The sequence below is a fragment of the Musca domestica genome, unplaced genomic scaffold (genome assembly GCF_030504385.1).
Source record: "Musca domestica strain aabys unplaced genomic scaffold, Musca_domestica.polishedcontigs.V.1.1 38, whole genome shotgun sequence".
Lineage (NCBI taxonomy): Eukaryota > Metazoa > Arthropoda > Insecta > Diptera > Muscidae > Musca > Musca domestica.
Window position 1 is genome coordinate 7,642,524 of NW_026712324.1, and position 14,715 is coordinate 7,657,238.

The 14,715-nt window shown below is 36.6% G+C and overlaps 1 protein-coding gene across 1 annotated transcript; it reads right to left on the reverse strand.

Annotated features, from left to right (window-relative positions):
- Window positions 1-526: 526 nt before the first annotated feature.
- LOC101887817 (forkhead box protein biniou) lies at window positions 527-14,219 on the reverse strand. The gene is made up of 4 exons (XM_059126429.1): window positions 12,775-14,219; window positions 5,574-5,847; window positions 1,585-1,969; window positions 527-1,310 (listed from the first exon to the last, which is right to left on the reverse strand). The coding sequence occupies exons 1-4, from the start codon at window positions 13,926-13,928 to the stop codon at window positions 835-837; spliced, it is 2,289 nt and encodes a 762-aa protein (XP_058982412.1). The 5' UTR covers window positions 13,929-14,219; the 3' UTR covers window positions 527-834.
- Between the last annotated feature and the right edge of the window lie 496 nt (window positions 14,220-14,715).

Sequence of the window (14,715 nt, forward strand, 5' to 3'; positions counted from 1 at the left end):
AATTTTGCACACATGTTTATTTTGCCAGTAGGCAGGTTCGTAAAATGGGCCTTGTAGGTCCACGTCTTCGTATAGCCTCCATATAACGGTACCCCTCCCCATATTCGGTATTTTGATGATTTTAGCGACATTATTAACCGGAATCGTTTCAAAATTTGGTATTTCGCAATGAAAACATATTCACCGTTTATTTCAAGTTTCGAATTTGAATATGGTAATGACTTATGACAAACAATGCCCATGTAAGTCCACGTCCTAAAGACACCAATATAACGGCTATATTTGGTATTTTAAAAATTTTAACAGAATTTTTTAAGGATTTATTTCCAAATTAGTTGGTGGAGGGTATTCAAAGTTTGGCCCGGCCGAACTTACTGCTTTTTAACTTGTTTTGTTTTTGTTTAATTCACAGGAAAGAATAGAATTTTCTCCACGGATTTTAGGTGATTTGAGAGAAAAGTTACTCAGCTCCATTTTAGGATTTGGTTACAACCTTTCGCATCATTCAACAAAACTTTCCAATAGCTTACGCTTTCATATCTTTATTCAATTCAAATATTTTGTATTTTCTGTATATAATATATTTTAAAAATAACTTAAAATAGTAAGCTTTATACATAACTTAAGCCATCTACATTTTATTTACTTTAACTAATTTATGTACATTTTAATATAATTTTTAATCAAATAACTTTTATTCTATAATACTAGGTCCTTTGGGATGGATAATTAGCATAATATTTGGCAACTCTAGCTGTTCTTTTAATGATTTTGCTTAAACTATTTTAGCCTAAGAAAACAACAACTACAATAATAATTTTAATTATCACTAATTTAATTTGAATACTTAATGTGTTCATAATACGATGAACCACCACTCCCAGTCCCACCCTCACCATTGTTGGGGCCATTATTTTCATTGGACGTTCCGCCAACCACATTCAAATGGTGTTGTGGTTGCTGCTGCTGCTGATGTAATGGTGGGGTGGATATTGTTCCCGAGGGCGGAGTCATCGAAGGCAAGAAAATAGGTTTGCGATCAATCAATGCAGAATCCGATGAAGTGGGCGGCAGAGATGTTAGGGCTGACGATGTTATAATGGAGGGTGGTGGCAAGGTATGGATCAACGATGCCGAGGATGATGAGGCCGAGGGTGGTGGTGTTATTGAGGATGCGTGATGTACTGGACCATTATTGTGGTGGTGATGGTGATGCTGTTGATGTTGCTGAGTGGAAGGAGGAGGCGGTGTATGGTGAGATGACAGCGTCGACAATGAAGACATTTGCGTTAAAGACATTGAACGCAAACCTGGAAAAATTAACAGAGAGGGAGAAAGAAAGGAATTAGTAAAACTGTAATGAAGAAAAAAAAAATCCAGAATTTTGAATGATTATACAACTCAAAAGGGAGTGAGGAGAAGCAAACATAATCGCAATTATTATTACCCCTTCTTTCTGTTTTGCTCGAGAAAACCCATTAAAGTATAATGACCCGTTTTAATGGCATATAAAAATCGTTATTCCATTTCCCCCCTTTTGATTGACACGATCACCCAAATCGTCCGTTGCTTAACACTGCTTACCATTGTCTAGGTTATATGAGGAGGCGCCACTTGCGGCTGTTGCACTGCCATATGGCGAATAACCAACATTACTGGCTGCCACCAGCGATGCTGTCGCATAATCCATATTTGAATTGGCCTGCAAGGCAGCGGCGGCTGAGGATGTTAGCGAAGGACCGGGTGAACCATTGTTTGCCGGAACATGGGCCATTGGCGGTGTAGGACTGCTGTTGTTGTTGTTATGCATAATTGCCGACGTTGCTATATTTGAATACTGCGGCAATGTCTGTTGTCCGTGACTGTGTGGTGTACCCCACCCATCGGAGAAATTTCCCGCCGCGGATGTAGCCGATGCATAAGGGTCATAGGCGGAGAATGCTTGAGAGCCATAGAAATTGGGATTGTCCTGAAAAGGAAGAGGGATTAAAACACATTTAAAATCGAAGATATTAAAATATCGTAGGAAGTGAATACCGGTTTTAACTAGCAAAAAATAACTTTTGCAAATATATAAATAAAAAAATAGCGGAGTGGTCATGGTTTTTTGGTAATTATGAAAAAAAAAACACATTTTGTCTTTTGAAGTAATATGGGAACCCATAACAGTTTTTTCAGTTCTTCTTTCCATGGAAGTGATGTATGAGAGAGCATAGATATTCTCTTAGTTTTTCCTTTAATGGACCAATAAGTTTCGCCTATGTCCTCTATGAGAAGTCCAGAATGTCTTCTTATAAGAAGACTTATTTTATGAGGCGTCCCACAGGGGGCTAGTGAAAACGGAAGAAGTGCCATTTCTGTTGCAATTAGTGAATTCGAGATAGCAACAAACTTCCCCATAATAACCGTATCTTCAATTGAATTGTTGTGTAGTTTTTACGGTTAGCCTAATACCTTTGCAAATGTGTTGTGGGTCAATGCTTCATATTAAAACCAGTAAAGAAAGTCCTAAAGTCGGGCGGGGCCGATTTTATGATACCCTACACCACTTTGCTAATTAAGTAGAGCTCCACATAACAATTAAAAGTTTTTATGGGAGAATTCAATCATACACGCTATGATTATAATTTAAAATTCAAAGGACTAAATATGCCGAAGCATTTGTATCATTTAAATTCGGACTTGTATTGCCCATTTGGTGCGAAATTAATTTGAAATCGGATAAAAAAATATATATGACAACTATATCCAAATCTGAATTTGGCAAAGATATTTCTGAGCTGTATTTGATATATTTCCTTGAATATCGTTGTTACGCAGTGCATATTACGGCTGTGGGTAACAAATACAACAAATCGGATGAACAATATATATGGGAGCTATAACTATATCTGAACCGATCTTCACCAAATTTGGCATACTACCTTCTAGACTAAATTCGGTCGTATGTGCCAAATTCCATCCCATTTGGATATTAGACGTTTGGTGCACAATAAATGGTAAATCGGAAGAAGTTATATATGGGAGCTATATCCAAATCTGAACCGATCTCGATAAAATTTAGCAAAGGTATTTCTGAGCTGCATTTGATATATTTCCCCAAATATTGTTGTTACAAAGTGCATATTACGGCTGCGGAGGACAAAAATAACAAATCGGCTGAACAATATATATGGGAGCTATAGCTATATCTGAACCGATTTCGATAAAATTTGGCATACTTATTTTCAGGCCTAATTTGGTTGTATGTGCAAAATTCCATACTATTCGGGCTGATATTACACGTTTGGTGCACAATAAAAGGCAAATCGGACGAAGATATATATGGGAGCTATATCTAAATTTTTACCGATTTTCTCCAATTTCAATTGGGTTCGTCCTTGGGTCAAACAAATGTTGTTTGCAAAATTTCATCTCAATCGGATAATAAATGCGACCTGCATTTTGTTCACAAGAATATATGGACAGACGGACAGACGGACGGACGGACATGCATAAATCGACTCAGAACTCGACACAAACAAATGCACAAAGACATAATACCCTGACCACCTTGTGGTGTAGGGTATAATCATATCACTATCAGAACCGATTTCAATATAATTTGACAAAATTACTTTTACACCAAATTCCGTCACACCTTCCATATTTCATTGGAATTAGCACGTCAAATTTGTGAAATCGGCCGAGAATATATATATGAGAGCTACATCCAAATCTGAACAGATTTCAATATAATTTGGCAAATCTATTTTCTGATCAAATCCCTTCACACATTTCAAATTTCATTGGAATCGAACATACATATCGTGTTTGCTGTATCAAATTAACGAAAATATATGGAAGCTATACCCAAATCTGTACCGATTTCAATGTAATTTTGGGAAATGTATGTTCGTTTTAAATTCCGTTACACATTCTAAATTTCATTGAAATTAGAGATATTTAGCGCGTTTGGTGCATCAAATACATGAAATCGGCCGAAAATATATATGGGAGCTATATCTAAATCTGAACCGATTTAAATATAATTTGACAACTGTAGCTTCGTATTAAATTCAGTTACGCATTCCAAATTTGGATACAGTATCTGTAATGGATCAATAGATACGTGCACATACATTTTTGGGAGGTACCTCCGATTCTGATGCTATATCTCTAGTTCCAAGTGGATTTTCAAAAATGTATATAGCCTATATTACTTTCAGGCTAGGAATTCCTCGAATCACCCGAATGTTCCAAATTTAGTACAAATTAGTACAGTTCGCACATTAAGTACATATTTACAAAACCACCTTCAAGTCAGACCAAGTTTCAAGTTTTTAGCTCTATCCGTTCATATACATTTATATAGATGAAAAATCTGCAACCAACGTGGGATTGCTGTGCTTTCTAAGTCACACCTGCGACAGCTGTTAAGATTAATCCAGTAATAGCTCATTATATTGTTTACAAGCGTATAAAAACATTTTGGTGAGAATTTTCCACAAAAAAAAAGTTATTCGTGATGGAATTCAAGCATGTTAGTGTGATATCTTTTTATTTGGCTGGAAAACCATCGCTCGTTACCGTGATACTGGTAGCGTAGCCCGACGTCAAGGAAGTGGATGGAAGAAAAGAGCAACATCAGCAGAAATGGTTCGAAAAGTAAAGAAGTGACTTGATCGAAAACCGCGTCGCAGTGGCCAAAAAATGGCTCGTGAGCTGAACAAACCGCAATATTCCATTCGGCAAATATTGAAAAATGAGCTCGGGGTAAAGCCACTGAAATTCCAAAAAGTGCAAGAGCTTACACCGCCACAGAAAGGAAATAGACTCAAAAGAGCTAAAGAGTTGCTTCGATTGGCCGAAAGTGGTGAACTGCCGAATTTGATTTTCTCCGATAAGAAAACATTCGTTGTCCAGCAGTCCAAAATGCCACCAGAACTCAAGCTCCGTCCATGGTGATGGTGTGGGCCGCCATAACAGCTGATGGTCGCTCTCCGCTCATATTAATCGACATCAGAATAAATGCCAAATATTATCGCGAAATTATTCTGGAGGGTGTATTAAAGCCTTGGGCACGCAAACATTTTGGCAGCAGACTTTGGACCAACGCACTCAGCACGCGTCACCCAAGAATGGTTACAATATGAGGTTCCTCGCTTCATTTCCAGCGCACAATGGCCACCAAATTCTCCGGATACCAATCCATTGGACTATTGTGTGTGGAGTATTTTGAAAAGCAAAAAATACCAAAGTGTCGACAACATCAAGCAAGCGCTTCGCCGGGAATGGGCCGAAATACCGCATAGCAACATTCGGACAGCGTGTTACGGTTTCACTGGCCGCTTGAAGGCCATAATTCGTGCCAAAGGTGACCAATTCGAACAAATCTAAACTTATTCTAAAATTGGATGCTATTTCCAATATTTTTTACTTTCACTCAATAAAATGTAACAAAAAAATATGTAACAAATATGTTGTTTGACTTTTTGCAGTTTTCTTTTTTTTATCTCACCCTGTATATAGATAAGCAGACTTAAGTCCAATTTCTGAAATAATATATACTTTTACTAAAATAAATAACTTACCATTCCCGCATCATATGACCCCGTTGGATAGAAACCATTGACGGCTGCATAGGGTTTCACTTTCAATTTGGAACGATAGCCACGGGGACGTCTTCTCAAACTACCCTCATCTTCAAACATATGGGCGGAGTTTTGTTCTATGGTCCAATAGTTGCCTTTGCCCGGCTTGCCAACACCCATGCCTTTGGGCAACTTTTTAAAGCATTCATTCAAACTCAAATTATGGCGTACGGAATTTTTCCAACCAATGTAAGGACCTCGGAAGAATTCAAATCTATTCCAATGTAGACAAAAAGAAAATAAATTTTAAATTAAACAAGTAAGCAAAGGCTACAGTCGAGCGGGGCCGACCGTTGAATACCCTACAACACTATAATAAATGATACAGTTTATATAGGCGAGATACTCGAAAGAATTCCACAAGATATTGTGACAAATAATAAAAGGAAACCATCAGGTTTCGTTCTCTAATTTTCGAATAATAGCAACTTAAACTAATTTGCTCATTTCCAATTTATTGGAAGATGTTGCACGTAAACGGTCTTCCTAGATCTGGAACCAATATTTCCCAAAGACCTATAATCTCTCAGAAGTGGCAAAAGATTAACATTTTTTATTGGCTTTTGACTGAAACGCATCTATATGAGATACAGACATTTGACTATATTCTTCCACGAAATCAGCGTTAACGAAATAGTCAGAAGTGCGTCTTTCCTGTATTTGTGAATTCTCCAAAAAGTCTCTGTTATAGACATTTTCGTATTTTGTCTACAAAAGTTGGCAAACTATTTCACACATTGAATATTTTTGGATGGCCATCCAAAACTGCTGGCTTTTGCAATGTCCGGAAATCCCCTTTCAAATGTGCGTAAGGATCGGGCGATAATTACGACCTGCCGACAATTTTGCAGTTTTTTTTTTGGTCCATTTCAACCCCTAAATATATGGCGATCATCTCCAAAAAGGGTAGGCTTCTATTCTGACCCTCATCTTATCCCCATGCAAAATTTCGTAAGAATCGGGCCATAAATGCGATCTGTATATGATATCCTGATATCCTAACTACTTAGTTTTGTTAGCTGTAGAAATATTACCAAATGTTTAATTCAAAATGAAAATATGCCAAAAATATGACAAAATTGAAAAAATATGAGAAAATTTTACAAAATCAATATTTTCATCTTTAGAGAGATATTTTTATGCGATTTTTTTAGACGTTTTTTCTTTCCTGCCAAGAGGCCATTCTGAATTAATGAGAACTGTCGAAATCGGTTCAGCCGTTCTCGACATATAAGAGATCTTTCAAGCATATCTTCTTTGATAGACATATATATCGCACATATTTTTCTATATATCCGATTTGTTGGATGTTAACATCAATGTAAAGGTCAGAAGTAACCTTGTCATGGCTTTGTGATTTCGCCGGGATTTAAAATATTCGCGGTTTAATGAAAATTTTTGAATTTTTTCAACACAAAATATATGGTCTATTTTACCCGCTAAATATTATCCGATGACCACGCAAATTGGTAGGCTTCTTCCCCGCCCTAAACTCTAGCTACATGCGAAATTCGGCGTCGATTGGTCTATAATTGCGACCTGTATAGCTACTGCAAAATCCGAAATTTTTTCAGTATTTGGTCCATTTCAACCCCTAAACATTTGGCGATCATCTCAAAAAGAAATAGGGTTCTATTCTGGCCCGACCCCGACCTCTATTCCAAATTTCGTGAAGATCGGGCCATAATTGCGGCCTGTAGAGTGATTACAAATTAACATGGACAGACGGACAGACGGACAGACGGACAGACGGACGGACGGACATACATAGCTAGATCGACTCAGCTCGGCGAGATAGGATGATCCATATATACTTTCCTATGTGGGAAACCAATATTTCGAGGTGTTACATAATTTTTGGGCCAATCAAACTTATAATACCCTCAACACATAGTGTTGTAGGGTATAAAAAATAATAAAAAGAATGGATTTAAAGTTTATCGCTATAGAAGGGTTTAATATTTTAATAATAATCCAAAAAAAAAAAATATTTTTTTTTACAGAATTTGAGATCTTGTCCAGTTTTGTGTCATTACAAGGTTTCAAATAACTTCGCCACATCATACCATGGAAGTGCTTTAAATTGCCATGGCACCCATGTCACCCTTTCTAGCCATTGTGCGTTCGAAAGAAGAGAACCCCTTGACAACTCAAATTCATAAATTTCCCAAGAATCAAAAATTCACGCAAAACCCCAATACGCTTTGGGGGCATTCGTTTTCACAGAGGTTGTATAAAAAGTTGTTTATTTGTATTTCAAACCCGAGGAAAAAGAATATTTATCGATTGATTTGCTTGCTGTTCGCTTGCCAGCGCTCATTTTGATAAACAAAATGTCATAATAAAGTCGAAAATTATGGCAACCAACATTCTTATTTGAATATGAAATTTGAAATGATTTAGAAACGATGGGAAATTATGAAAAATTAAAAGGATCGATTGAGAGAGAAATATTCAAACGAGCTGTTGTATACTATCATTGCAGACTTCGTTCGGCCGAAGACTTTATGGGGTAGGTTCCGAAGGAATGGTCCAATATTTTCAATTTCGTATCGGATCAAGTAAATATGACATAAATGTTGCGAAGTCCCAGGTTTGGACTATGTGGACTTTTTCACTTTATGTGAGATACATATGTGATAATTTTTAGAGAACTTTAAGATGTGCGTGAAATACCAGATAAAGTCGACGAAGTATTTCGTATTCACATTTCACCTAATACAGAAAAAAAACCAGTAAAGAAAGTCCTAAAGTCGGGCGTGGCCGATTTTATGATACCCTACACCACTTTGCTAATTTAGTAGAGCTCCACATAACAATTAAAAGTTTTTACGGGAGAATTTAATCATACACCCTATGATTATAATTATAATTTAAAATTCAAAGGACTAAATATGCCGAAGCATTTGTATCTTTTAAATTCGGACTTGTATTGCCCATTTGGTGCGAAATTAATTTGAAATCGGATAAAAATATATATGGGATTTATATCCAAATCTGAACCGATCTCGATAAAATTTGGCAAAGTTATTTCTGAGCTGTATTTGATATATTTCCCTGAATATCGTTGCTACGGAGTGCATATTACGGCTGTGGGTAACAAATACAATAAATCGGATGAACAATATATATGGGAGCTATAACTATATCTGAACCGATCTTCACCAAATTTGGCATACTTCCTTCTAGACTAAATTCGGTCGTATGTGCCAAATTCCATCCCATTTGGACAAATATTAGACGTTTGGTGCACAATAAATGGTAAATCGGACGAAGTTATATATGGGAGCTATATCCAAATCTGAACCGATCTCGATAAAATTTAGCAAAGGTATTTCTGAGCTGTATTTGATATATTTCCCCAAATATTGTTGTTACAAAGTGCATATTACGGCTGCGGAGGACAAAAATAACAAATCGGATGAACAATATATATGGGAGCTATAGCTATATCTGAACCGATTTCGATAACATTTGGCATACTTATTGTCAGGCCTAATTTGGTTGTATGTGCAAAATTCCATACTATTCGGGCTGATATTACACGTTTGGTGCACAATAAAAGGCAAATCGAACGAAGATATATATGGGAGCTATACCTAAATTTTTACCGATTATCTCCAATTTCAACAGGGTTCGTCCTTGGGCCAAACAAATGTTGTTTGCAAAATTTCATCTCAATCGGATAATAAATGCGACCTGCATTTTGTTCACAAGAATACATGGACAGACGGACGGACGGACTGACATGCATAAATCAACTCAGAAAGTGATTCTTTGCAGATCATCAAAAGGAACAATGGGTCTATCTCGTTTCCTTTTGCCTGTTACAATCAAATGCACAAAAACATAATACCCTGACCACCTTGTGGTGTAGGGTATAAATACTGGTATGGACAAAATTACAAGAAAATCGAACATTTATATCCAATTTTATCCAAAATCATAAATTCCGTATTCATTTCAGGTTTCGGGTCAAGAGAAGTATTTAGATATAGAAAGTTGTAAAGAATTGCTAACTATATATATATATATATATATATATATATATATATATATATATATATATATATATATATATATATATATATATATATATATATATTTATATATATATATATATATATATATATATATATATATATATATATATATATATATATATCATTTTAACAATAGACCATATGTTAAATTTTTTTTGTAAAATTTGACGAGAATTGGACGCTTATTTCGCTTGTTTTTCAAATTCTTGATCCGTGTGTCTACCATCTCTATAACAGATCTTGTGTTGTGTACTAAGTCTTAATGGAATAGGATGTTAATTTCACGTTTTATGAGCTTCGTGGATACTCAAAATGTTGACCCTTTTTGGGGGAGGTGATAGAAGGAGTGGAACGATATATCACATCTAGGGGACCGGGATGTGTGAAACATGAAGAGAACCGAATGCTTCTTTTGAATTTTATAATCGTTTTGGTTATTCAACCCTTTGTGGAATGGAAGGAATGGTCCGATCTATACCATCTTTAAAACAGATTTTGCGTTGATAGAAATATTGAGATGTGCCAAGCCTGAATGGAATCGGATATTAATTTCGCGTTTTATGAAAGTCAGGGATATTCAAAATTTTGACCCTTTGGGGCGGGGGGAGTGGGAGTTACCAAATGAAGTTGACCGAAATATTACATCTTTATAATTTGAAGACAATTGGACTCATATAATACATTTTATAATTATTAAAAATGTTGACCCTTTTTGGGGGAGGTACTTGATGAAATTGACCGATATTTTCCATTTTCGCGCCGGACCTAGCACTGATGCAAATATTAGGATTTGCAAAGTTGAAGCAAAATGGAATTATTCTCTCTCTTTCTGTGCAGACAATTATTTTTTTATACCCTACACCACAAGGTGGTCAGGGTATTATGTCTTTGTGCATTTGTTTGTAAAAGGCAGAAGGAAACGAGATAGACCCATAGTTCCTTTTGATGATCTGCATAGAATCACATTCTGAGTCGATTTATGCATGTCCGTCCGTCCGTCAGTCCGTCTGTCCATGTATTTTTGTAAACAAAGTACAGGTCGCATTTATGGCCCGATCCAGATGAAATTTTGCACAGATCTTTTGTTTGGCCCAAGAACGAACCCTATTGAAATTGGAAATAATCGGTCAAGATTTAGATATAGCTCCCATGTATATCTTCGTCCGATTTGCCTTCTATTGTGCACCAAACGTGTAATATCAGCCCGAATTGTATGGAATTTTGCACATACACCCAAATTAGGCCTGAAAATATGTATGCCAAATTTGATCGAAATCGGTTCAGATCTAGCTATAGCTCCCATATATATTGTTTATCCGATTTGTTATTTTTGTCCACCGCCGCCGTAATATGCACTCTGTAACAACAATATTTGGGGAAATATATCAAATATAGCTCAGAAATACATTTGCTAAATTTTATCGAGATCGGTTCAGATTTGGATATAGCTCCCATATATAACTTCGTCCGATTTACCTTTTATTGTGCACCAAACGTCTAATATTTGTCCAAATGGGATGGAATTTGGCACTTACGACCGAATTGAGTCTAGAAGCTAGTATGTCAAATTTGGTGAAGATCGGTTCAGATATAGCTATAGCTTCCATATATATTATTCATCCGATTTGTTATATTTGTTACCCACAACCGTAATATGCACTCCGTAACAACGATATTCAGGGAAATATATCAAATACAGCTCAGAAATATTTTTGCCAAATTTTATCGAGATCGGTTCAGATTTGGATATAGCTCCCATATATATCTTTATCCGATTTCAAATTAATTGTGCACCAAATGGGCAATACAATTCCGAATTTAAAAGATACAAATGCTTCGGCATATTTAGTCCTTTGAACTTTAAATTATAATTATAATTATAGCGTGTATGATTGAATTCTCCCATAAAAACTTTTAATTGTTATGTGGAGCTCTACTTAATTAGCAAAGTGGTGTAGGGTATCATAAAGTCGGCCCCGCCCGACTTAAAGACTTTCTTTACTGGTTTTTTTTTTACTGGTTTTTCTTTTTGTGAGGGACGTACCAGAAGGAGTAGATCAATATTGTCCATCTCCGAACTCGATCTAAGTTTGATAATAATATTACAATGTCATGACAGATCTGAACCCTATTGACTAGAATGAAGATCTTCCTAAGAAACATCTCCATATCTTCTACATAATAAAAGCAAATGTCTAACCTAATTGCTCCTCTTTTCCAATAATCATCATAGATCTGGAACCAACATCTTCCTATACATACAATGTTCCACCACCGGAGCTAGAACCCATTATGACCTACAAATATCAATTTTTAGACAAATCCGTTAAAAAATTTGGCGAAAATCATCATCCTAGACACAATACAAATTGTTCTGCCAAATTTTGACGCTCTACGTTAAATAGTGTGCGCTGTATCGTGATTTCAACAAACAGACAGACAGACGGCTGATTATAAATATATATATACTTTATGGGGTCTACGACGAATATTTAGGGATATTACAAACGGACTGACAAAGTTAATACACCCTCCTTTTCAATAGCAGTAAATTTTTTTGTAAAAAAGCACCAACATATGTCTTGTTGGCACAGATTAGCGACAATACTTTTCAATATGCTTGATTTTGTTTCCTTCACTGCTGTGGTTTGAGTAAATACACAATCATAGAAATACAAGAACGATATAACAAAAACTTATAGAGTGGTCCGCAGGAGTAGAATCTGCTAATTTTTGAACGAATTTTGCCTCCACTTTAAAATGAGCAAAGCACGCTCGCCCTTGTTTGAGCGAAACCGAAGAATCGAGTTTGCTCGTTTTGTTTTGTTTTTTACTCCCAGGAGTGCTCCCACTCGACTTCGAGCTAGTTTCACTCTTCACTCGAATTCGAGGTTTTCGGGGGTCTGATTTAAGGTATCTACGGATCAACCATAAAACTTTAAAATTATATTAAACCTGGTGTTTGGGTCCTTTAAATACCCTAACATGTTTCACCTTTTGAAGTAGTAGTAGTAAATGCAAGGATAAACTTTCCACTCCTTTCCATTGTGAAGTTATCACGTTTTAAAGTTTAATCCTCTCCTAAATCTCTGACTTACCTCTTTTGAAGAAAGCTATAAATTTCACTGAGAGTCAGTTTTCCCGTTGGTGACTCCTTTATGGCCATGGCTATCATATTTATGTAGCTCAAAGCCGGCTTTTCGGGGCGTCTTATACCCGATTTCTTGGTGGTGTCCGCCGATGATAAATCCCGAGCGTCCGATGAGGAAGACTGTTGACTTTGTTGTTGGGATTTGGGGGTGTCACTTTGATTTGATTGAACCGATTTGGCTGGGGAAGAACTGGAGGAATAGTGGGTGTTTGTGGTGTTGGTCAGCAACTGATTGGAATCATTGTGGGAATTTGTGCATGAATTGGTGGTTATAACACCGCCGGCAGACGAGGTGTGTTGTATGCGCTGTTGCTGTTGCTGCTGCTGCTGTTCCTGTTGTTGCATTGTGTGATGCATTAGTTCTGAGGAATTTCCCGTATCTAAATGATCGGTATGCGATTGGTGTTGTGAGTGTTGTTGTTGCTGTTGCTGTTCATTAATGTGATGTTGTTCTTGTAGTTCATGATGCATATAATCCGTGGATGGTTTACTGGAGCAGTACTTTATGGTTGAGGCATAATGGTGATTCAACGAAGATGGCATCAAATTTAAAATTTTATTCGAATTAATCGAATTATAATGTAATTCACTATCCGACGGTGTATGACGATTCGAGGGCGATGAATTTCCTGAGTGTGACGTTGGTGGTGGTTGTGGTGCTACCGATCCACCATCATGGCCATTATGGCCCGTTACTCCCTGGGGGTTGGACAGTAGCACACCATACGAAATGGGACTGTTCGAGGCCGGCGGTGTGGACATGCTGTGCAATGACGTTAAGCCATAATTCATGGTATCCGACTGAGTCATCATTGTGGCATAGTATTTGCGCTCATTATAAAGTAATGGTGGCTTCTCATCGGGCATTTCGGGCGAGTCTTGATGCATACGCATCGCCGCCGACGATGAGGAAGAGTGGTGATGATGATGTTCATTGCCATACATTATGGGTTGGAAGTTGGAGGAGGCCAAAATGTTGGCCTGTAAATTGCGATACAAGGTGTGATGATTGTTCAGCTGATGCAAATCGCTGTGATGATGACTAACGGCATTCAGGGAGCCACAAGGTCCCGTATCTAACATATCTTCACTTTTTATCATATTTTTTGTTTTTTGTTTTTCGTATTTTTTTTTTTTTCAAATTAAAAATTTGTATTTTTATTTTTTTTTTTAATTTTTTCTCTCTTTTTCACTCGTCTTTGTCTTCTTTATTCACACATTTTTTGTGTTTAATTTGGTAGAGTAAAAAAATAATATTGCATTAAAAAAGCGTTCAACGCGTTTATCTTGACGATCACGTCTATACACCGCCGTTATTCTAATTGAACTGATTTCTCTGATCCGGTCATGCCTCAATTGTTGCATTCAACAGAATTCCACAACTCATTCCACTCAAAAAAAAAATTATCATTTGCTCTCTGCCCCCATTTAGCATTGCCCACAATTACACCTCACCAGAATGTGTGCATTAGAGCCTTTGCCATCGGCCCTTGATGGGTTAATTCACACATATGTCTGTGAGTTGGGCTCCGAGCTCCTTATGGTACCATATGTGGGTGTTTTGCTAACATGTTACTGCTTGAGTGTGTCTGGCTGTGTTTTGCTGAGAATTTTAATATTGTTGTGTGAAATAGCTCACAACAACAGATGAAAAAAAAAATGCAAAGGAGAAAACCCAATTGGATTGAGTTCACTCAATACTCTTTGAATATCATCATCACTAAGAAGAGGAAACATTTGAGTTTGATTTTATTCTTCAATTTCAATTTTCAAATGGAAAGAGAGAGAGAGTTACTCTTTTTCTTCTTCTCCATTATTGTTTTTTCTTTATAACAAATTTTGCTGATTAAGCACAAATATTAAATAACTATAAAAGATGCTGATATTT